General features: G+C 43.6%; 1 protein-coding gene across 1 annotated transcript; it reads right to left on the reverse strand.

The window, feature by feature from the left end:
• Positions 1–2,965: 2,965 nt before the first annotated feature.
• Positions 2,966–24,620, reverse strand: LOC149441194 (uncharacterized). Its single transcript, XM_089657637.1, has 3 exons — positions 24,411–24,620; positions 10,577–10,846; positions 2,966–3,876 (listed from the first exon to the last, which is right to left on the reverse strand). Exons 1-3 carry the CDS (start codon positions 24,472–24,474, stop codon positions 3,767–3,769), a joined length of 444 nt encoding a protein of 147 aa, XP_089513763.1. The 5' UTR covers positions 24,475–24,620; the 3' UTR covers positions 2,966–3,766.
• Positions 24,621–25,363: the final 743 nt, after the last annotated feature.

Below are 25,363 nucleotides of genomic sequence, written 5' to 3' on the forward strand. Positions count from 1 at the left end.
TTCCGTCAGCAGTCTTTCTTGGAATCCGTTTCCAAGAGACAACAGTTTGCGAGCACGCACCAGACGGTGCAGAAACTGAACGTCCTCCTGTCCAAGTTGCTGCTGCCAGGCTCGTAATCTGTCATGCGCCCCTGTACCGCCTCCTCATGCTGCTGCCAGGTCCAGAGTGTGTCATGGGCCCCCGTACCGACTCCAAATGCTGCTGCCAGGCCCGTAATCTGTCATGGGCCCCTGTACCGCCTCCCCATGCTGCTGCCAGGTCCAGATTGTGTCATGGGTCCCTGTACGGCCTCCCATTGCTGCTGCCAGGCCTGTAATCTGCCATGGGCCCCCGTACCGACTCCTCATGCTGCTGCCAGGCCCATAATCTGCCATGGGCCCCTGTACCGCCTCCTCATGCTGCTGCCAGGTCCAGAGTGTGTCATGGGTCCCTGTACGGCCTCCCATTGCTGCTGTCTCTATCGCCACACTCTGCCATGTGCCACTTTCAGGTCTCCTCACACTGCTGGTGGTTTCCATTTTTGTCATAGGGTGCTGTATGGCCTCCCATTGCTGCTGCCTCCACCGCCACACTGTGGCTCCACACTCTGGTTTTGGCCCCGTGACTGGCCAAATGAGTGAAGTGTGCGGTGATTCTAAGATCGACGGCACTCATCTGCATGTCATACTGCCTGACAGTATTATTTCTCTTCCCCAGCAGACTCCAAGGGCATTTAAATTAAAGGTACAGTGTTCAGCACTAATATTAAGTCTCTCTGAAGCCTAGAAACACCCTTTTTTAAGTTAAATTCACAGCGAATATATTCGACTCGAATCGAAATTTTTCTACGAATTCGCCGAATCAGTCGAATCGAATTTTTGAATACTTCGCTCATCTCTAATTATTATACAGGATTTATATAGCGCCAACAGTTTGCTCAGCACTTTACAATATAACGGGAGACAATACAGCAACAAAACAGTTCAGTACAAGAGGGTTAGGAGGGCCTGATCCTAGGAGCTTACAATCTAAGAGGGAGGGGCTGGTGGTACAAAAGGTAATAACTGTGGGGGATGGACTGGTAGGAGGAGTGATTTTGTATAGAGAGGTGGTGGTGGGTTATCAGCTAGTTATTATTATTATTATTATTATTATACAGGATTCATATAGCGCTAACAGTTTGCTCAGCGCTTTACAATATAACGGGAGACAATACAGCAACAATACAGTTCAATACAAGAGGGTTAGGAGGGCCTGATCCTTGGAGCTTACCATCTAAGAGGGAGGGGCTAGTGGTACAAAAGGTAATAACTGTGGGGGATGGACTGGTAGAAGGAATAGAAGATTCCATTATTAGCTGAAGACGGGATAGGCTTCCCAGAAGAGAGAGGTTTTCAGAGATTGCCTAAACAAGGGCAGAGTAGGCGATCGTCGGATAGATTGGGGTAGAGAGTTTTGCAGAAAAGCTTTATCTTTAACATAAAAAGACTTCATTGAGCTCCAGTCCAGTGACAGTGTCTAGGCTGCAATTATGTCATCAGGCAGAAGGAAGCATTTTTTTAGTCTCCTTCAGTTATCAGACTACAACGTTGTAATTTTGTAGCAGGTCACAAAGTGAGAAGCTGCAACAGGGGCTGATATATGTCAGATATTTGTGAACACAGCCAACAGCTGCACAGAGTCCTGGATTTATATAACTGTCATCTCTGAGCCAGCATCTCAGTCTAGGATGTAGAATGCTGACACTAGATGACACCTGAACAAAGATGGTGTCATGCTGTAGAGAAAAGTAAGTGACATTATTGCTAGGTAGATATCTGTGATCTCTATGAGAGGAAATCTATACCTGGAAGTATTACATTTGCACATCACTTAGCATGCATGCTTTTAATATTATATCTAATGCTAGGTCTACTTCAAAGCTGAACTTCAGGGAAAGAAAAAAAAAAGATCCCTTGCAGTGGGGCTGCCCCCGCACTGCAAGGCTTAAATGCCTCATTAGGTCTAGGGGAGAGATAAATGCAATTTTATTTACCCGATCCTCCTCCCCTGCAGGCTTCCTCCATGATGTAAGACCGGTCCCTGTATCCTCTTCTCCTCTATGTTCTGCTGGCCAGCCCTCTGATGTCATCAATGTTTAACCCTCCTAGATAGACTGCTAGTTAGGTTAGGTAAATTTTGGTTCCCCTGTACTCAGTGGAGCAGCATACAATTATTTTCGGCTGTTCTGGGTTTTACTGGTTGCAGGTTTGACTATTCCCCCTGCCTTCTGGAGGATTCTAGATTGTAGTGGACTGGGAGAGACAAATTCATATTTATGTGGTCCCAACCAATCTCTGGGGAGAGGGCTCAGTAGGTGGTTGGGGAGTACATATATAGTCTGAGGCCTGGGGCAGCCAGTATGCCTGGCTGCTGATACCCTAGTTTGGGAAAGATCTTTGAGACTACTGAGAGGGCTCTTTCGGAGATGAGCGCAACATGAAAACCAATACAGAAACCATAGCCTTTCATTGGATGTGAGGATGTTCAGGGACGGTTCACTGCCAAAACATAGGGGAGTTGAGGGGAGCATCAGAGAAGCACCAGAGAAGCTGAGGTTTGTGTAAGCATAAGTGCTTTCATCACCCCCTAGACCTAAATGAGAAGTCAGCCCCTGTAGGGTGAGGACAGCCCCTCTGTAAATGAATATTCTTTCCCTGGAGATGAGCTTTAACAATTGGATATACATTTTTCAAATGGTTCAACAAATGACATATACTCTACATTATATTGTCAGTATTCTGAGAATTCAAAAGAAGTGTACACTGAACCTGGAGGCCACAACTGATGACCTCTCTTTCTGAAAATACTGATTTTCTGGCTGCCATGCTGAACTAATGACTAATTTCTAAGTCTCTGACCCAGAACAGGTATGTTTCTCAGAAGGTAATGAAGACAGGGACAGCCAGGCAATTGCCATCTTCAGAATTAGGACAGAAATGGAAGTTTTTGCATTTCTCTTAGTTCTAGCATATCTTTAATAAGATAAGTTCATCTACAGCAGAAACAAATGACATGAACTAAACACACTCAAGAAAAGTCACAAAAGAAAGCCAAAGTTTGCTATGCATGGGCATACTGGTAACATCGTGATCTAGGTTGAATGTCTGTTCAATCCTCTGACATCTATTAAATGTTTATCAACCAGTGGAGGCTAGATTGATTAACCTCTATATTGAAACTGCTTAACAGCTGTTGTCTGTAGACTTCATATGAGATTTTAATTAGAGACAGTATGACTGAAAACAGATAACTACTGATGTTCTGTCTCTTTTGATAACCCAAAGTGATCTGGGAATCCTTTGACTTGTGTTAAATGTTTGTCAGCTAGAAGAGGCTAGATAGATTAACTTCTACAATGATGCTGCTTAGCAGCTGTTGTACGTAGGTTTCCTATGAGGTTTCAGTCAGAGACATCATGCTTGAAAAGAGATAAAAACTGGTGTGCTGTCTCTTAGATAACCCAGGGTGCTCTAAGAAAACTTGGTTTGTATTAAATGTTAATTTGTAAAATAATATATCTATATATTACAACTTCAGATTTAAATAGAATTGACCCAAAGCCATTAAATCTTCTCCTCTGCATCCTGCATGACAGTCAGGGCACTGATTTACTTATACAGACAATATAGCATTATAACGCCTCAACAGATGAATTAAGACAATAACATTATTATACTTGCTAGGCTTGCATATCATGATATACAAAAAAAAAAAATGGCATTTAGGTATATTGCAAAGAACCATCTAAAACAAATAATTAAAAAAAATGGTAGTCATTATCATGGGCAAGATGATGGCTAATACAGGTTCTTTTCTTCCAGTTTTTCCATTTTCACTGTGGCTTGGAGTGGGTTCTGAAATAAAAAGTGGAAAGCATATCAGAGGATTTGTGTAACAATGTGTTTTAATACCTTAAGGCATGGGTGTCAAACTGGTGGCCCTCCAGCTGTTGCCAAACTACAAGTCCCATGAGGCATTGCAAGGCTGACAGTTACAAGCATGAGTCCGAAAGGCAGAGGCATAATGGGACTTGTAGTTTTGCAACAGCTGGAGGGCCACCAGTTTGACATCCCTGCCTTAAGGGGTAACTGTGCGTTTCAACAATTATCCCTTTAACCATGTCCTCCCAAGTCTTGGGCTGGCCATAGACGCCTCATTTTTTTTCTCGATCAGCCAGAGGGTGAAGTGAAAAGAAACAAATGCATCTCCCCATCCACAGTTGCAAGGTGGATAGAGGACCCTTCCCTCTGTGTCATTGTATTTTGACAGCAGGACTCCTCCGCAATGGGCTGTAGCTTCTTGATTGACAAAAGTTTTCCAGCAGTCCCATTAGATAGATGGGTCAGCCGAGTTTATACTCAATTTTCCTCCATCCTGTCAGACCCACACTGTTTAACCCATGGTGAACTTCACAGCTTGCACAAGAAACGTTTCTGGTTAGTTCTAAATACCTTTTTGTTTGCAAGGGAAAAATACCATTCCTAGGTCATTTATCATGTGACCCAATGACACCTGGCCTCTTCATAGGGATATATGGGATTCGTCTATTTTGAGATTGTCTGGGAGAGTTTGTAGCCGAACCTGAGCGGTTCTCAGTGGGCCATACAGAATGGATATGTCAGTATCATTGACAGTTGTGTATAGGACTTTAGAGGGAATGATTAATTTAGGGTCTTATTCAAACATTTGTCCTCTTACGGGAGTTTGCAGCATCAAAAACATGGTAAAAGGATGTGTTTTTGCATGGGTGTTAATGCATGTTAATGCACATTCCTGAGTCTGGTGTTAACGCATTCTATTGGCCAAAATTCTGACCAATACAATGCATTAACACGGGAATGCACATAAATGCACCTAGCCACTAAACTCCAGAAAACACGTATAGTGTGCATGGACACATAGGCTAACATGGAGGGGAGTTTACAGGCAGAGAAAAAAAAATGCTCAAATGCCTGAAGAAGCAGCTTTTTTTTGAGCTGCGGTGTGCATGAGGCCTAAGGCTAGGTTCACATATTTGCGGGTGGTGTCGCTGTGGATCCGCACAAAAATCCGAGCAGCCGCACCACCCGCACAGAAAAATGCGGACCTGCAGGCGGATGCCATTAGTTCTAATGGCACGCTGCCCACACTGGAAATCGCAACTGTACTGGGAACCGAGGTTCCCGTGCGGGCTGCATTTTCAGAAGAAGTGCAGGGACTTCTTCCCTGCGTGTCCCGGGGCACGGGAGTCCATTCAAATTAATGGGCTTTCGTGTCTGCGCAAAACACGGACTGCAGGAACGCAGATATGTGAACCGGGGTAAAAGCTTACCTGGCAGTTAATGAAAGTTTGCCCAAAAAGCTATGCCTGTTTTGAAGAGATTCTCCACTGAATACCATTCTGCTTAGGTGATATCCAAAAGTCTTATGGGAAAATGAGAATTCTGGAGTGGTAATCTTTTGGTGCCCCACAGCTCCCATTATTATTATTATGTCGGATTTATATAGCGACAACAGTTTACGCAGCACTTTACAAAATGAGGGCAGACAGTACAGTTACAATACAATTCAATACAGAAGGAATCAGAGGGCCCTGCTTGTTAGAGCTCATAATTTAAAAGAGAGGGTCAGGTGAAACAAAAAGTAATAACTGTGGGTGATGAGTGGATTGAAAAAATAAAGTACAGTTATTAGGTGGGGGCAGGATAGGCTTCCCTGAAGAGGTAGGTTTTAAGGGATCGTCTAAAGGTAGACAGAGTAAGATTGGGATTGGGAATTCCATAGGATGGAGAGACTTGGGAAAGTCCAAAAGTCCTGGAGAGGACTGAGAGGAAGCATGGGAGAAAGTGACAAAGGAGCTAGGTAGAAGGAGGTCTTAGAGAATATGGTTGGTATTTTCATCCTAGGTTAGTGATGTAGCTGGCGGACAAGTTGTGGATGGCTTTGTAAGCTGTTAGTATTTTGAATGTAATTAGTTGGGTGAGCTGAAGCCAGTAGAGGGAATGGCAGAGAGGAGTAGCAGACACTGAACGGTTGGTAAGGCTGATTAGTCTGGCATCAACATTCATGATGGACTGGAGGGGGGAAAGCCTATGTAAAGGTAAGCCAATGAGGAGGGAATTGCAGTAGTCGAGGCGAGAGATAACCAGAGAGTGAATTAAACCTTTGTGGTGTCATTGGTTATGAAGGGACATATTTTGGAGATGTTGCGGAGGTTGAGGTGTCAAGTTTTTCTTCCTGCCATCCTGAGTCTTATGATATGGAGATCAGCAGAAAGAGCCAGTGAGAGCTGCGGGGCACCAAGGAGACATCTTTTTAACAGGTATAGCTTTTGGGGCAAATTTTTATTTACTAAAAGATTTGCTTTAAAGGAAAATTTTACGAAGGTCTCAAGTAGAGATGAGCGAATTTCTCAAAAATTCGATTCGGCTGATTTGGCGAATTCCAGTATGAAATTCGATTCGATGCGAATTAATTCGCTACGAATTTAACTTATTAAAAGGGTTTCTAGGCTTCAGAGAGCCTTTAAATTAGTGCAGAACACTGTACCTTTAATTTAAATGCCCTTGGAGATGAAAACAAATGGAAACAAATAGATACAATGTTTCAACCGCTGTATGGAGTGAGTGTCCCAGAACTGTCATAAATAGTCTATTTCTGACAGTTATGGAACATTCACTCCATACAGCGGTTGAAACATTGTATCTATTTTTTTCCATAAATGACATTCTGCAGATACACTTAGAGGAGCGCTGCAGATACACTTTTTGCCGGCTTGGAATTATTCTTATTTTCATCCTACTTCTTCTTCTTCTTCTTCTTCATCCTCATCCTCTTCTTCTTCTTCTGAGGATGAGGATGAAGAAGAAGAAGAAGTAGGATGAAAATAAGATTAATTCCAAGCCGGCAAAAAGTGTATGTGCAGAGCTCCTCTAAGTGTATCTGCAGAATAGAGGAACCCTGCACATACACTTTTTGCCGGCTTGGAATTATTCTTATTTTCATCCTACTTCTTCTTCTTCTTCTTCTTCATCCTCATCCTCAGAAGAAGAGGATGAGGATGAGGATGAAGAAGAAGAAGAAGAAGAAGTAGGATGAAAATAAGAATAATTCCAAGCCGGCAAAAAGTGTATGTGCAGAGTTCCTCTATTTCTGACAGTTCTCTGACAGCTTCTTCACATGTACAGTGGTTGAAACATCTGTATCCTAAATGGAAACTAATAGATACAATGTTTCAACCGCTAAACATTTGTTCCTTCTGTCAGAGAACTGTCAGAAATAGCGGAGCTCACTGCAGGGACACTTTTGCCGGCTGATCGGGAAATATTCGATTCGCGCACCCGAAGTAGGCAAAATTTCGGATTCGACGCGAATCGAATATTTCCTGAAATTCGACTCGAATTCCGGTTCGCCTGGTTCGATTCGCTCATCTCTAGTCTCAAGACTGTCAAAAATTACAACTTGATTATGTCTATACTGCAATAGTACAAGAAACAAGAGCTTTAACCATTTGCCCTCCAGAGGATTTACCCCCCTTTCTGACTAGGCCATTTTTTGCGTTATGGCGCTGTTACTTTAACTGACAATTGCGCGGTCATGCAATGCTGCACCCAAATTAAATTTACGTCCTTTTTCCCCCACAAATTGTGCTTTCTTTTGGTGGTATTTGATCACCTGGTTTTATTTTGCACTATAAAATAAAGACCGATTAATTTTGAGAAAAAAAACAATATTTTTTACTTATTACTATTAAACATGTCCAGTAAATAAATAAAAAAAATCAAATTTCATCATAAATTTAGGCCAAAATGTATTCTGTTCCATGTCTTTGCTAAAAAAAATCACAATATGTGTAAATTAATTGGTTTACATGATAGTTATAGCGTTTACAAATGGAGGTACAGTATATATACTGGGCTTTTTTTTTTTAAATATTTTTACTAGTAATGGTGGCGATCAGCAACTTATAGCAGGACTGCGGACTGTGGCGGGCATTCTGACACTGGGGGGAACTGACTTGGTGTCACTGACATCCCCAGTAACACCAATACAGTGATCAGTGCTAAAAAAAAAGCACTGACACTGTACTAATGACACTTGGCAGGAAGGGTTAACATGAGGGACGATCAAAGAGTTAACTATGTCCTGTGTCCGTCTGCTTCACTGTAATCACACTCCTTTGCATGGCTGTACTGTGCACAGTCATCCAAAGCAGTGTGTACAAGCCGACAGGGACGAGCATTGTTTTTTTTACAAACAGTTCTCCCTGTTGGAGATGTTCGGCAATCACCGGACGCCGGCGAGTAATCGCCGGTCGGGAACCGATGATTGACAGCCGCAGCCGCGAATGGTGGTGCGGGTAGGGTCCGCGCACTCCCTATCTGGAAACGCAAAATCACGTATATATACATGATTTTGCGCACCCGTGCTGCCCTGTAGCAATATTTCTGCTGTAGGGCGGTCGGTAAGCAGAACCCTAGCAAATCCAGGCATTGTTTTGGTGACTGGCAAGGTAGGTCTTTATAGAAGATAGAAGACTGATTACATAACTTACATTTTAAGGAAAGCTTTGGGGTATGAAAATTGTTATAAAATAAAATGATATAGATCACTGAGCAGTTCTGATATCAGTGACTTGTATCTACTGTACATTGAGAATTGCTTCATCTAAAGCTGAATTTCTTTTTGTCTTGAAAACTTGGATAGTGTGGGAAACAATTGGAACTTCTGTCAGGTTTTTATTGCCGTCTGTGTCCCTGCTGGGCAGATTCACCCTTTTTTTGTCCTAGTTATTACTGTCATGGGGACTGAAGGTGATGGGTGATCCAAAATTGCATAGTTGTCATTGGAACAGGAATAATGGAAAATATTTAAATGTCAACACTTGTTCTAGTGAAAAATGTCTAAGTGGTATTTTACCCAAATTTTGGAGAAATCTTCCCTTCCTTCCCATTACCAGTCTCTAGGACAGAAAGTAAAAGAAAAACTCCCCAACAGCATGGTTGCAAAATAAATAACTAAACAAAGCAGGTCTTAACAAACCTCCAACCCTTAGGCATACTTTAAAGTTTGATTTCATTTCATTCATTTAGGGATGCCAGCATTGACATTTTCCTACCCAAATGTTCAGTACTTCCCAACTGATGAGGCACGACAGAGCAAAAAAAAATTTCATTTTCCAATGAAAGGTTGTGACACCTCTTAATGGTCTTGTAGAAGGTGATAAAGACTGGGATGTGGACACTAGAGGGGAAGGAGAGGATAAGTACAGAAATGGACACTGGAGTTAAAGGAAAAGAGTGTTAGAGATGGACAAACTTTAGGGGAATGCACAGACTAGCACAGGGGAAGGACAACAAAGGGAAAGTAGATGTTGAGGCACATTAGAGGAGAAGCAGAGGAGGGGTTTAGGTTGGGAAACTAGAGTGGAAGCAGAAGAGTGGTGAAGGTGCCATCACTGAAGAGAAGGAGTAAGGTCCAGGTGAAGACAATGCAGGAGAAGGAGAGGAGTAGTGTAAGTTAGGATACTGAAGAGGAAGGAGATGAGCTGAATAGTTGGGGACACTGGATAGAAAGAGAGATGAGTGGTACAGGTATGGGCACTAGAGGAAGAGGAGGAATCGTACAGGTGGTGAAACTTAAGGGGAAGGAAAGGACAAGTAAAAGGGAGAACATTATATGGTAAATAGAGGAACGGTATATGTAAGGGACACTAGAGGGAAGGAGAGGAGTGTAATAAGTTGGAAATCTGGATGCAAAGAGAGATTGTGCAGGTGCCATCACTGGAGGGGAAGGAGAAGAGTGGTGCAGGTGTCATCACTGGAGGTGAAGGAGGGTGGTACAGTTGAAGATCATGCAGGGGAAGGATATAAGCAATACAAATGGGAGCACTGAAGGGAAAGGTAGGAGAAGCGGCACAGGTGGGGACACTGGAGAAAAAGGAGAGAGGAGAAATAAAGGTGAGGATACTGTAGGGGAAGAAGAGGAGTAGTACAGGTGAGGACACTGAAGGAGAAGAAGAGGAGAGGCAAAGGTGAGGTACACTAGAGGAGAAGGAGAGGAGCAGTATAAGTTGGGAAACTGGATGGGAAGAAGAAGAGTGGTGCAGGTGCCATCACTGGGGGAAAAGAAGGATGGTACAGGTGAAGATGATGCAGGTGAAGTAGATAAGTACTAATGGGAGCACTGATAAGTAAGGGGAGAGGAGAGGTACAGGTGGGGACACTGGAGGATGAGGAGAAAAGAGAAGTAAAGGTGAGGATACTGGAGAGGAAGAAGAGGAGAAGTACAAATTAGGACACTGGAGAGGAAGAAGAGGGGAGGCACAGGTGAGGGATACTAGAGGGGAAGGAGAGGAGTGATATAAGTTGGAAAACTGGATGGGAAAGAGAAGAGTTGTGCAGGTGCAATCACTGGAGGGGAAGGAGGATGATACAGGTGAAGATGAATCAGGTGAAGGAGATGAGTGGTACAAATGGGAGCAAGAGTGTGAGGTTGTAAGCAGTGGACAGGTGCAGTGCATGCTTTTGATAAAGGAAGGATGGCAGAAGAAAATGGCATTACACGTTTACTTACTTTGAATAATCAACTTTTTAGACAAGCTTTTGGTTTTAAACTCAGCCTCACAGATGAACTCTTTCTCGTGTGTCTCTTGGGTGACCTCCACTATACAGGTTACATTTGGGTTGTTGCCTGTCTGAAAGTTGCAACTTTTGAATGTCACATTGGCCTTGATGGTTAATTGAACATCCTTGCAGTTGGTGCAGGAGAGTGTGCACGTGATGGCTGCATCTTCGTTCTCAGAAATATTTTCTGGCAAATCCAACACAGGAACTGGAGGATTACCTAATCAAAGAAAGAGTTCCATTGTCAGTATATGTCACACAATTGAAACGTTGGGTTTACCATCACGGATAGTGATGGCAGAGACAAAAGAAAGTGCTGGTCAGATTTCAAACCTGTTCATAGACAAGATTGGAATTATTTAAAGGAGTTTTCATTGTCAACTAAAAAGTGGAAAACCCCTTTAACTGGTGGGCAGGTCTCAACGAAGGGTGTGAACCCTGGCAAAAGTTTTTTTGCAGAGCTAAATTAGACCAAGGAGCAGTTTATTTATGCCATTGCTCACTTTGGTTGTAAAGAAAATCTGAAATCCAGGTATGATCTTAATTGAATACTTACATTGGTCCAACTTGGATCAATGCAAGTATGCATATCTAATGCCTATGCCCTGTCACTGACTACAGTGGGTCGCTGGCTCAGTACTACTGCTATTCACAGAGCACCTTCATTTTTTGTATTTCAATGTTTTTATTAATTTATAAACAGTTGAAGACAGGAGCAACAAAACACTCCCACACAAGGGCTATCAATGGCAAATAAATGACAAAAACATTAGTATAACACAGACAGTAACTCAAACTAAAGGCAGCTATCCACTGCCACACCAAAAACAAACAGAAAAACAAAAGGAAGGAAGAGTACAAAAGGAAAAAGATAACAAGACCAAGAGCAGGGGTCTGAAAATGCCAATACCGAGCAACATCACAAACCCAGACTAGCCGGGGGGAGTGTGGGAAAGGCATAATAAAGAAGAATAAGAATTCCAGTCCGCTATTATATTTGACATGAAAAAGTATTGTGGTTGCAACAAGGTATCTATTGGAAATGGATACAAATGGATACATTGTTACAACCGCAATACTTTTTCATGTCAAATATAATAGCGGAGCTCTCTGCAAGGGACAGAAGTAATTAAATGGTGGCCGTAGATGGGATGAAAATTGGTCGATTTTTTTTACTGTTGGTGGTAAGGTCGGCCTATTGAACAACCGATTTTTATTTATTTATTTATTTATTTTTTTTTTAAATGGCCGGTTTTCGACCTGTCTATGGCCTGCATAAGCCTTGTATGTGGCCTTCTGAAAGGAAAGGGATTTATTACTGCTCTGGCTTTTTCAGTTCTGTGTGTAACTCTAAAGTTGAACTCTAGGCAAACAGCTAAGTTCAAGTATGAAATACATACTGTATACATCTGTTTTACCTGCCAAAGATTTAGCATTTCTGTCCATCCAGCTCTGTGATATATAAAGCTCTGCTAGACTGAACAGTCAAACTGGCGACCTAACTTTCCTATTCTGCAGTTCAATTATAACCTGTGAGCAGACTATGTACATGCTATACATATTCTCAGCAAGCATTTAACCACTTGCCCTCCAGTTGATTTACCCCCCTTCCTGACCTGGGCATTTTTTGTGATACAGCGCTGCATTACTTTAACTGACAGTTGCACGGTCATGCAACTCTGCACTCAATTGAAATTTATGTCCTTTTTTCCCACAAATAGAGCTTTCTTTTAATGGTATTTGTTTGGCTCTGCATTTTTTATTTTTTGCGCTATAAACAAAAAAAGACCGACAATTTTGAAAAAACAAACCCTATATTTTTTACTTTTTGCTATTAAACATGTCCAGTAAAAAATTTTTAAAAATCAAATTTTGTCATAATTTAGGCAAAATGTATTCTGCTACATGTCTTTGCTAAAAAAAATCCCAATATGTGTAAATTAATTGGTTTATGTGAAAGTTATAGCATTTACAAACGGCAATATATATATATATATATATATACATACTGGAATTTTTTTTTTGACTAGTAATAGCGGCGATCAGCTACTTACAGCGTGACTGTGGGACTTCAGCAGGCATTATGACACTGGGGGGGAACTGACTTGGTGTCACTGACATCCTCAGTGACACCAATACAGTGATCAGTGCTAATACAAAGCACTGACACTGTACTAATGGTACTGGGCAGGAAGGGGTTAAGATGTGGGGCAATCAAAGGGTTAACTGTGTGCTGTGTGCGTGCTTTACACTGTAAGCACACTGTTTTGTATAGCTCTGCTATGCAGAGCCATACAAAGCAGTGTGCAGGAGCTGACAGGGGAGAGCTCTGTATTGTTTATACACAGGTCTCTACTCCGCTTGTGATGCTCGGCAATCCCTGGATGTCGATGGGGAATCACCGTCCAGGACCCAGTGATTGACAGCCGAGGCTGCGAATGGCAGTGCGGGTAGGGGGCACACTCAGCGCACGCATGCCCCCTACCCTGAACTGCAAAATCACGTATATAACAGCTCTCTGTTGTCCTGGGTTCTATTATGACCTTCTGGAGGAGTCGTTGTAGCGCTCTTGGAATTAATTTGGTAGGCTGGCCACTCCTGGGAAGTTTCACCACTGTTCCAAGTTTCTTCACTTGTGGATAATGGTTCTTATCATGGTTCAATAGAGTTCCAAAGCCTTAGAAATGGCTTTGTAACCCTTTCCAGACTGATACATGCCAATTACTTTGTTTCTCCTCTGTTCTTGAATTTTTTTAGATCATGGCATGATGTGTTGTTTTTTTTGAGCTTTTAGTGTGCTTCACGTTGTCAGACAGCTTCTATTTCTTGATTCCACAAGTCTGGCAGTAATCAGGCCTGGGTGTGGCAAATTAAATTTAACTCAGCTTTCCAATAAATGTGTTTTTTTTGCAGTTCATTCATGATTTAGCAAGGGGGAGGGGTTACTTTTTCACATAGGGCCAGGCAGGTGTGGACAACATTTTTCCCTTAATAAATGAAGCCATCATTTAAAAACTGCATTTTGCATTTACTTGAGTTATCTTTGTATAATATTAAAATTTGTTTAATGCTCTGAATCATTTGAGTCTGACACATATGCAGAAAAAAAATCAGAAAGGGGGCAAGTGCATTTTCACAGCACTGTATATACAGTAATTGGATGCTTGAAGTGATCTGCCCTATCAGTGCTCAACTACATGAGACATTGCACTCGTCCTAATCGGATCCACAGACCACAACAATTTGTGGAACACTGTTATAATTAGTTCACCCAATCATGACCAAAGCAAAATAAAATGGTCAGAGTCTGAGATGTATAGTATGTGTTTCAGTTTATAGAGAAATGAAAGCAGAGATGAAGTAGAGATAAAGCAATGATTCATTGTAGGTTGAAAACAGGAAATTGAAGTTTAATTGGGTTGCGCAAAGCTATTGTCTACTTTTGAAAAATCAATGCTTTAACCTTTTAACATCCCTGACTGCACTTGATACATAGACGCTCATGTGTCTGTAGTGCAATGTACCCATGACTACTGTGAAGTGGTTTCACCTTATGGTCATTGTGGGTGTCTGATTGGTGAACCAAGTCTTCTGATGTTCAGCAGAGACCACATCAAGTATATATATTCAAATAATTACTGCACTAATATATATATATATTAGCCTGCCCACTCAGATAAAGGTACCAGCTTTATATTATGAAGACCCAACTATTATTATTATACAGGATTTATATAGCACCAACGGTTTGCTCAGCGCTTTACAATATAACGGGAGACAATACAGCAACAATACAGTTCAATACAAGAGGGTTAGGAAGGCCTGATCCTGGGAGCTTACAATTTAAGACTAAAATTAACATGATATCAGTCACCAATTTGTGCTACAGAAATAGTTTACATGCCCCACATCATCAAACATGAACCTACATTCATACCTGGGAACCTATATATATATATATATATATATATATATATAAACCTGCGCTAATGAGAATACATGATCAATAATCAAAAATAAAGTGTATAACACATAGCAGCTGAACACAAGAATCCTGATACTAAGCAATAAACAAGTCACCGGCTTTCTGGGTTGCTTCACAAAGCACAATTGACCACTCTTAACAGGGGATCATGCCTCTCTGGTAAGCCTTCTGTATGAGTGGTTGGTGACACAACAACTGTCCTTGGATTTATTTTGTTTCATCGCAGCCTGTGGGACTTTTCTTTTAATTTAGCATGGGCTATTTTTTTACATATTTTTCACTGTTTTATTATGATAATTTGTCACTTTTTTAAGTGCTGCACTTTTATGTATTTATTATTTAATATCTGGGAACCTGCTGGAATAGGTCCAGCAATGCTGGCATTTCTAATCTGTTTCCAGGTGTAGCGCCCTATAAGGTAGATTGTTTGTTAAGTCAGCTAGAGGCTTGCTAGAAGCCTAGGTGTGAGACAGAGGGTTTACTTCAGGACCAGCTGGAGGGCTCTACAGGTCAGCGTTCTGGTACCTCCCCCATGCTCTTGAAGCTTGGAGAAGCTTCTAGAAGTCAGTAGATGGAGGTGAGGAGGAGCTGATCCGCATATTTATTGGAGTCTGACCAATCCCATGCAGGAGGCCTGGAAGTGTGGCAGACTGGCCCATAAATATGATAGAGCCCGGCCAGCAGGGGAGTCAGGTGAAAGATGGACGATTGAAGTGATGCTGTGTAGCCTAGGAGGGCGACCCAGAGAAGGGTGGTTCTGACTCCAGGCTGGAAGTTGGAGGAAAGCTGAAAAGAGGGAGTTCCACTGCCCTGCAATTCCCCGGGGAAGGACAGCCTGCATAACATGGAAAAGAACCAACCCAGCGGAAAGCCCAAAAGAAGTTCTAGCCACAGCTGTAGGACAAGAAGAGTACCTCTACACCCCCAGGGCCTATAAAGGAAAACTCTGCTAGATGCAACTTGGCAAGTCTTCAGGGGACAGTCTAGTGCTCACCCAATACCTTGCCTTGGGATCAGATACCATGGCCAGGTGGGCTGGTATTTTGTTCACAAAGGGGACCCAGAGCTCCTATAGGTTGTCACTTTGCTGAAAATCCACTTAGGGAACACCAGACTCCTAGTAGGGAGATCTCTTTTCTAAAGACTGTTGCTGTTCTGGAGGGGATACAGAACAGCAACAGAATGCCAAAGAAGGCAGCTGTCCTCATTTTGTTGATCTTCAAGTCAAATTGGGCATCCCATAACCTCTTTTTTGTTATCCAAGTTAAAATCCCTAATAAATACAAAAATAAGTCTATGGACTGTTTCTATGTGTCCGGGTACAAGTTGGAAAGTGCATGCTGCCTAGCTGTGCAGGGAATAAAAGGGACCCAAAGCCAGCGGCTCTCATGGGGGTAGTGCTACACAAATCATTACTGAATTTGTCAAATCTCCAGTCTGCCATTCTCTGAGTCATCATTGCTGGGTCTGCCCATAATAACAATGGCTGCTGGTCCTTTACCCCCACCCTACCAGGCTATGCACAGTGTCGTTGTTACGGTGCTGGCATCCCACTAACCCTACCAAGGAAAAACTCACACTGTGGGCTTTTTATTACATAGTTACATAGTTGGTAAGGTTGGATAAAGAGTGTGTGTGTGTATGTAATTACTGTTTTCCATTTCCCTGTACATCTAAAAGTTTTTTGAACGTATCTAAACTCTCTGGTAACACCATCAACTGTGGAAGGGAGTTCCTCATTTAACAGTAAATAACTCCTAATGTATTGCAGTTTAGAGTTGAACCACAACTTCATTGTGTGGCCATGTTTCTTTTTTAGAGACCTAAGATTAAAAACTTTTCTCCCAGTGATACAGTCCTCATGTAAAAATTTGTGTATTGCTATCATATCCCCTCTTAAGCGTCGCTTCTTCAGGGAAAATAAGTTTAATGTTTATAGTCCTCATAACTGAGGTCCTCCAGCCTCCTTTTAGTTTTGTTGCCCTTCTCTGGACTCTCTCCTTCCTTCTTGAGGATTGGTTCCTGGGTATATTAATTCATACAATAGTTTACAGTAGTTTTAGCCACTTGAGCTCCAGAGGATTTACCCCCCTTAATGACCAGGCCTCTTTTTGCTACTCAGAGCTGCACTAATTCAACTGATAATTGCGTGGTCATGCAATGCTGCACCCAAACGAAATTTACGTCCTTTTTTTCACACAAATAGAGATCTCTTTCGGTGTAATTTGATCACCTGTGCGCTATTTTTTTTTCACGCTATAAACAAAAAAAGGCCAAAAATTTTGAAGAAAAACAATATTTTTTACTTTCAGCTATAAAAAATATATAGTAAACTCAAAGTTGGTTATAAATTTAGGCCAAAATGTATTCTGCTACATGTTTTTGGTAAAAAAATCCCAATAAGTGTATATTGATTGCTTTGTGTGGAAGTTATAGCGTCTACAAACTATGGTATAAATACTGCAGTTTACGCCATTTTTCTGCTATACAGCGCTGTGCTAGTTTAACGGACAATTGCGCGGTCATGCAATACGGTACATAAATGAAATTTACATCCTTTTTTTCCCCACAAATTGAGCTTTCTTTCTGTGGTATTTGATCGCCTGTGCGCTATAAAAAAAAGTGACAATTTTGAGGGAAAAAAAACAATATTTTGGACTTTTTGCTATAAAACATGTCCAGTAAAAAAAAAATGCAAAAATCAAATTTAGTCATAAATTTCTGCCAAAATGCATTCTGCGACATGTCTTTGCTAAAAAAAACCCCAATACGTGTAAATTAATTGGTTTACGTGAAAGTTATAGCGTTTACAAATGGCGGGAAAGATACTGGGATTTTTAGGGTTTTTTTTATACTAATAATGGCGGCGATCAGCGAATTATGGCGGCGATCAGGGACTTATGGTCGCGACTAGCGACTTATGGCGGGACTGCGGGACTGCGGCGGACATTCTGACATTGGGGGGTACTGACTTGGGGTCACTGACATCCCCAAAAACACTAATACAGTGATCAGTGCAACAAAAAAAAACACTGACACTGTACTAATGGCAATGGGGAGGAAGGGATTAACTTTATTTAGCAGGGAAGGGTTATAGGAGTGAGGGGAGTGTTTTACTAGGGGGCGGGGGTGTGTACTGGGTGGGACAAGGCTGATCGAGAAAGAGAAACTGTTCTTTCTCGATCAGCTCGTCCTTGAGCTGACAGGGAAGTGACAGACAGCACAGCTACTGCAGCTGTGCTGTCTGTCACTGTTTGCCGCCGATCACTGGGAAACAGCCGGTAAGGACCGGCTGTGACCCGGTGACTCACATCTGCGGCGGTGATCGGCGGGACAGATAGGGTGGCGGCGTGCCTCGCGTGCGCCCCCTAGCTGTTTACAAAACACACGGTTTAAAACGTGGTTTTGCCTGCGAGTGCCGCCCTGCCACCGTATATCTACAGTGGCTGGGCGGCAAGTGGTTAAAACAGTACTGTATATCACTGTAGACTCTGGACCTATCCTTTAAGTCCCTTCCACTTTTAAGCACAGTTTGGTCACAGCTACCACTCCCCCACCTCCATCCCCATTATAAGGAAATACATTTTTAAAAGTTCACATACTGTATATGTCTGCAACCCAAATATACTGTACAACTAAATCCCAGGACATTTTATCAAGTGACTAAAGCAACCCATAGATTATGCAATTTCCTTTCCTCCACCATGGGCAGAAGGAAGGAAAATCATTTGAAACACAGTGTTGATGGGGGAATCCCTCCTGCGGCACTATCTTGTTTCACCATTGGGGAGCCTTCCCCACCGACAGAACACAATGATCACTGCTGGTGGCTATAGCCACCGGCTGTAATGGCATGTAAAAGATCCAAAAAGCTGGTTGTACTGAAGTCGAACAATGGCTTGACTTCAATACAACCAGATTGCCTATAGATGGATCAAATCTCAGGCAGTCTCTGCTGAACCAGCTGAGATTTGATCCACTTATGGCTGGCTTTAATGCCAGGACATTGTATCATGTGACTAAATGCCAGGATATTTTATATTGTGACTACATGCCAGGACATTGTGTCATGTGACTGGCTGCCATGTGAGCTGGAGAAGGGCATTTAGGGGAATTAAAGTGTAAGTAGAGTCAAAATGTAAATAGTTGCTGACATGCAGGGTATTTATGACAGAAGAGACACTATTGAAGACCCTATCGGGAAGCGCAGGAGCCTTCTAGTCAGTTTTATACACAATCCCAGTGGATGCAGCCACTGGATTGTGTATAAAACCCCCACACTGGTTGCAGCCACTGGATTGTCTATAAAACCCCCACCCTGGGAGCACAAATGCTGTATCTTTCCTTGTATAGCATCTTAAAGGCTAAGTTTGCCCTTTTCGTTTGCCCAAGTAGCACTAGTTAAAAAACATTTTGGGGATTTTTCTAAGGCTGCAGTAGCCATAATAAGGAGCAGCTGTTCATGGCAACCAATCAGCTTCTTGCTTTCATGTTTAAAGCCTAAAGCACAACTACAGGCACTATAATGCCATCTTCTTTAACAGTTAGAAGTCTGTGATAGTGTGTTGGGTCCGTTGCTGGCACTAGCATCTTCTCCATGAGTTGTGGTCTTTGACCATCTCCATTGGCTGGCATGGGATGATGTAACTCCTGTCAGTCATACTGGCACATAGGGACCATGCTGGTGATGTAACCTGAGCTGTGCATGTGCAGCTCAGTTTATATGCTGTAGAACACTGTGAGCAGGCAGGTAGGGGTATTTTATTAGAAACACTCAACGCAATAATTGCCTGCCTGCTCGCATGCTCACAGTCTGTAAAATGCCTTCAGTTCTGCTTTAACTGAACACACTGTCCTAGCCAAGACCCAGAAGACTGCAGCTGTTAAAGCAAGGGTCTCCAAACTTTTCAAACAAAAGTCCAGTTTACTGTCCTTCAACCTTAAGGGGGGCAGGATTGTGGCCAGTGGGGGTAGAAAATGTCCCCAGCCTAGCATCAGTGAGAATAAACATTGCCTCAGGGTTGGTGGTTAGTAAGAGGAAGAGTAATGCCCCATCATTGGTAGCAGTGGAAGCAATAGTGCCCCATTATTGGTATCAGTGGGAAGAATAGTGCCCCATCATTGGTATCAGTGGGAGGAGTAGTGCCCCATCATTGGTGTCAGTGGGAGGAATAGTGCCCCATCATTGGTATCGGTGGGAGGAATACTGCCCCATCATTGGTATCAGTGGGAGGAATAGTGCCCCATCATTGGTATCAGTGGGAGGAATAGTGCCCCATCATTGGTATCAGTGGGAGGAATAGTGCTCCATTGTAGGTGCCAGTGGGCGGAATAGTGTCCCATCATTGGTATCAGTGGGAGGAATAGTGTCCCATCATTGGTATCAGTGGGAGGAATAGTGCCCCATCATTGGTATCAGTGGGGAGGAATAGTGCCCCATCATTGGCATCAGTGGGAGGAATAGTGCTCCATTGTAGGTGCCAGTTTGAGGAATAGTGCCCCACTGTTGGCGTCAGTGGAAGAAATAGTTCCTAAAATCAATTGGAGGTATAATACCCCAAGGGCCAATAAAGGCTAGCAAAGGGCCACATCTGGCCCTCGGGTTGCTGTTTGGAGACCACTGTGTTAGAGGATCACTCCTGGCATCACAGGAACAAATTATATTTCTCATTCAAAGCTGCAGCCAGGTCACTGACATCACCCAGGGGGCAGAGGCAGCATGCACATACTGTAGGCTTCTTCTCTGATCCTTTACGGTGTGAAGTAATGCTGTTTGCTCCTGTGTTGCTAGGAGCAAAGTTATAATGGCGGCAGTGTCTCAGAACTTAGCTATGATGGGTCAATATTAACTGGGAGTTTTTTGGCCAGGCTTCTTGGGGGAGGAATGGCCTACAGGTATACACTTACATTAACCCCTTGTCTACCAAGGTGCATTTGTGAATGTCCTGTTAGGGTCTCATGAGAAGTGAAAGCACGTGGCTGCCATTCCAATCAATGTGACTCAAGTTGCAGTGACTTTTAGAAATGTTCCTGCACTACAGTCATGCAAGTTCAGTGAGATTTAATTGGAGAACATCCATTTTCTGATCTCCTCTGCGCTGTCATTCCCCGGTTACTGTAGCTGGGAAAGCAGCTAATCAAGCACGATCTGTGCTCACTATTGACAATGTCAAGAATCAGCTACTGCAGGGAGTGAACTAATATACAAAATTGATACAATGTTGCAGAGACTGAACTCTGTTTTTTGCCTTGGATGATCTGTTGCTTATCTGCAAAGGGTTTCAGTTTAAACTTCTAAAACAACAATGTTCCATCTCTGGAACATTGTATCAATTTTGTATAGAAGTTCATGCTCTGCAGGAGCTGATTTATTACACTGTCAGTGGGGAGCACATGAATCTCCTTAGGCCCCTTTCACACTGATGGCCTGACTGGGTCCATCTGTCAGTTTTTCAGGTGGACCCCATTGGACCATCCATAGACCTCCATGGACCGGTGGGTGTCAGCGGACATGTGTCCACTGGCATCCTCCGGCATCCGCTCTGATCCTGTACGCCAAAAACAGACCAATGGGGATCCGTTTCCCATCCATCTGGTGGATTGGATCGGATGGCAGTCGGGTGGAAACAGACAGGTGGTCCATTTCCTTCCGACTGCCCCAAAGAAGACAGCGGTCTGTGTATGCTCTGCAGCAGTGGAGCAGACACAAACCTGTCAGGGATCAGCGGAGAGAGATCCCCCGCTGAGCAGGCGGATCAGCTGATGGGTCTGCCCGTCTGAAAGGGGCCTAATTCTTTGTGCAGAGGCATTTTGTGCCTCTTCATTTCCAAGTTCATAACTGTCATTCCCTGGCTAATGTAGCCAAAAAAAGCAGCAGCATCTGTGCTCACCAGTGGCATAACTATAACCTTCAGGGCCGCGATGCAGGAAACCGAGCCCCCCGGCCAGGGCCCTTCCCTCTGAGTCTGATGGTGGAGTGCGACCTTTGTGACCCTGGTAGTTCTGCTACTGGTGTCAGTAGTTTTTTTTATGTTTATAAATTTTTTTTATAGATTCTTACATTTTATTTAGGATCCCCATTGAGGGCCTTTGGTGAAATATCAGGGGTCTAAACCAGGGGCGGACTGACAACTCATGGGGCCCCCGGGCAATAGGGGGATCATGGGGCCCCTGTGTCCTTGCCCAAACTCAAAAAAGCCTATGAAAAAGGTACCAGGGGCATCTCATGGGGCCCCCTACTAACCCCAGGCCCTCGGGCAGTGCCCAAGTTCCCAAATGGTCAATCCGCCCCTGGTCTAAACAGACCTCTGATGTTCCATCTTTGGGACAGAGAAAGGAGATTGAGGACACAGCTCTCCTCTGGATGCTCTGCTGCACAGAACAAATGGACAGGAATAACTCTGTACAGAGCTTCCTGTCCATTCATAAATTGAAGCATAGTAAACACAGTTTACCAATCACTGGCTGTCCATTAAGAAAAGGAAGGAGTCGGTAAATGACCCATTTACTAGCCCCTTCTCCGCTCTCCATCCTGACAGACTCCCTGCATCATCCGGCAGGAGAGGGGTGGAAGGAACCCATCAGAGCTGCTTGGGGGAGTTGATGGGATAGAGCACGGGGGGGGGCCTGAAAGCATGGGGAGTGAGGGGAGCACAGGGGCCACGAGCTCAAGTGCCAGAGAGCATAGGGGCCAGAGAGTACAGGGGGTGAGGAGCATGGGGGGGGGGAGAGCACATGGACCAGAGAACATGGAGAGGGGGGAGCAGAGAGCACAGAGGCCAGAGAGCACGAAGGCGGAGAGCATGGGTGACCAAGAGCATGGAGGGCCGGAGAGCATAGGAAGGGGTGGGGGGAGCCGAGAGAAGCTGGATAGGAGGAGAGACGGGAGTGGCTGCTTATAGAAGAATTGATCTCTCCATTTTCCTCCTGCAGCCACTGAATGCCTATGGGAGGGAGAAGAGGAGAATCAGCCATTCAGGGGTTGCAGGTGGAAAATGGAGAGAATGATTCCTCTATATCAGGGAAAGACCTTAAAGAGGTGGAGATCTACCTGAACAACATGGGAGAAGACCACCGGGTCCAGTGTCACCTCTTCACACCTGATTTAAACCTCTAATTGCCGTACTACCGTGTCACAATCACATAAATTGCACGGTAGTCATGGGTTTAAATCAGGTGTCCAGGAGGCAACCCATCGCTGACTTCCCACCTGTTAAACACACTCGGATCACTTTGCAGAGGAGAAGCAGTAAATGCTGCACTTGTGAAGGAGCCCTTAGCTGCATTAGGCAGCGGCACTCTTAAGGCTCGTTTACATGTAAAGTTGGTGGGTTGTAAAACCCTGCGGTTGAGTCAAGGTTTTACTGCCCCCAATCCCTACCACCTTTAGCTGCTGAGGCAGCAGCCAAAGGTATACATATGCAGCAGCAGAAATTACATCCCCTGTTGCTTTTGGTGGGTGCTACCGCCTGTCAATCAAGACCAATTCAAATAAATGGGGCCACTTTGCCCCATAACTGCATGCTTCTGCGGGATCCAAGGGATTAAAGCAGATGGTAAGGAAGCAACAGATTGCTGCCTGTTTAACCTCTTGTTTGCTGTACTGCACAAGGTTGCAGGGAACTTGCAGAGTGGCCCCATTCACCTGAATGGGTCATGCTTGACAGGTGCTACACCCACCAACCATGACAGGGTGTAGGAGAAACACTACAGAGAAGACATTGGCTTATGAGGGTCTTGCTCCCTACTACAGTTCCAAGTAGCCCCTCTGCATTGCACTCTATTTGATGCTCTGTGAAGCTGTGACCGTGATCTACCAGTTACCTGGCCAAGATCTATTGGTTGATCACGATCTGCTGGTTGATGACCCCCGCTCTATATGCAGCTGTCCCCCGCCACTCCTCCTATCCAGGCATGCAGGGGGGGTCCAACAGGCCCCCTGCAGCATGTGGCAGGGTCGCAATTGCAACCCCTGTAGGCATGACCCTGGTGCTCACCACTAACAATGTAATGAGGCAGCTAATTCAGAGAGTGAACTGCTATACAGAATTGATACATTGTTGTTGAGATTGAACTCCATGGTTTACCTTTGGTGACCTGTTCCTCATCTCTAAAACATTTCCATCCGGTAAACTTGTCAAACAATGGAATTCTGCCTGATTTACTACACTGTTGCTGGTGAGTACAGGGATCTCCATACACTATACAGGGGGGGGTCATACAGGCCCCCTACAGCATGTGGCAGGGTCGCAATTGCAACCCCTGTAGGCATGCCCCTGGTGCTCACCACTAACAATGTAATGAATCAGCTACTTCAGAGAGTGAACTGCTATACAGAATTGATACATTGTTGCCAAGATTGAACTCCATGGTTTACCTTTGGTGACCTGTTCCTCATCTCTGAAAAATTTCCATCCCGTAAACTTGTCAAACAATGGAATTCTGCCTGATTTACTACACTGTTGGTGGTGAGCACAGGGATCTCCATACACTATACAGTGCAGGGGTCGCCCTTATTAGTTTCTTTATTGGTGAATGTTCTTCTGGTTGAATGTACTTACTGACTTGTTCTGCTAGGAGTGAATGTTGGGAAAGGCAACAAATAGAAACTGACTTTTCACACATATCACACGAGAAATTTGCACATCAGACTTTTGTATATAAACGTACTTTTACAGGTGTGCTTATGTCAGTATATAAAATACAATAGGGAAAAGCTTAAAAACACACCACATAACCCAAATCACACTTCAGTTTCAAAGACAAGACATTAAAACAAATACATTCATAAGAAACTTACTGTTGACTTTTAATATGCTGAGAACAAGTATGGTGGCCACGGTCCAGAAAAAGGAGAACGCCATTAGACAGCGATGTTGATCTCAGTTGATCTTGGTACAGAAAGACAACTGTTTGTTCATTCAGGTCTTCTGCTTACCGCACACTTTGTCACATTAACGAAAAGGAAGCAGCTGAAAAGAACTAGGAGTGTGTGACACTGCTGGCTAGAACTGATGATCCTAGCAAAAAAAAGTGAAAGTACTTAATCAAAAAAAATGATGCTCTAATAAGGAGGGAGGATTAGGGTGACACAGGAAGTTGGGAAAGAAGTTTTATGAAGTGTAAGCTTGTATCGCCAGCTTAATGAGTCATTTTTGTTGATCTGGTTCAGTAGATTAAACATTGTTAAAAATGCAAAAAATAGCACATATGAAAATTAATATTATCAGAGAAAAAAAAACAGAATTCATACATACAGCACTTACACATTTATAGTGCAGACAGTTTAACACAGATCCAGGGGCGGACTGACCATTTGGAAACTCGGGCACTGCCCGAGGGCCCGGGGTCAGTAGGGGGCCCCATGAGATGCCTCTGGTACCTTTTTCATAGGCTTTTTTGAGTTTGGGCAAGGACACAGGGGCCCCATGATCCCCTATTGCCCGGGGGCCCCATGAGTTGTCAGTCTGCCCATGCACAGAGCTTTACATATTTGTTGTACATTCACAGCAGTCCCGGCCCTCAAGGAGCTTACAAAGGTCCCTAACTCACATTCATACATACACATACTAGGGCTAATTTAGACAGGAGCCAATTAAAGCGGAGTTCCACTCACTCTGTAAAAAATTAAAGTCAGCAGGCACAAAAACTGTAGCTGCTGACTTTTAAAAAACAGCTACTTACCTGTCTCACGATCCCGCGGTGCCCCTGCTGAAGCTCCTTTCACCGGCTGTCCTGTATTCCAGGCGCTGG

This window comes from Staurois parvus, unplaced genomic scaffold (genome assembly GCF_062004578.1).
Source record: "Staurois parvus isolate SC_StPar_1 unplaced genomic scaffold, SC_StPar_1.0 ptg001014l, whole genome shotgun sequence".
NCBI classification, from domain to species: Eukaryota; Metazoa; Chordata; class Amphibia; order Anura; family Ranidae; genus Staurois; species Staurois parvus.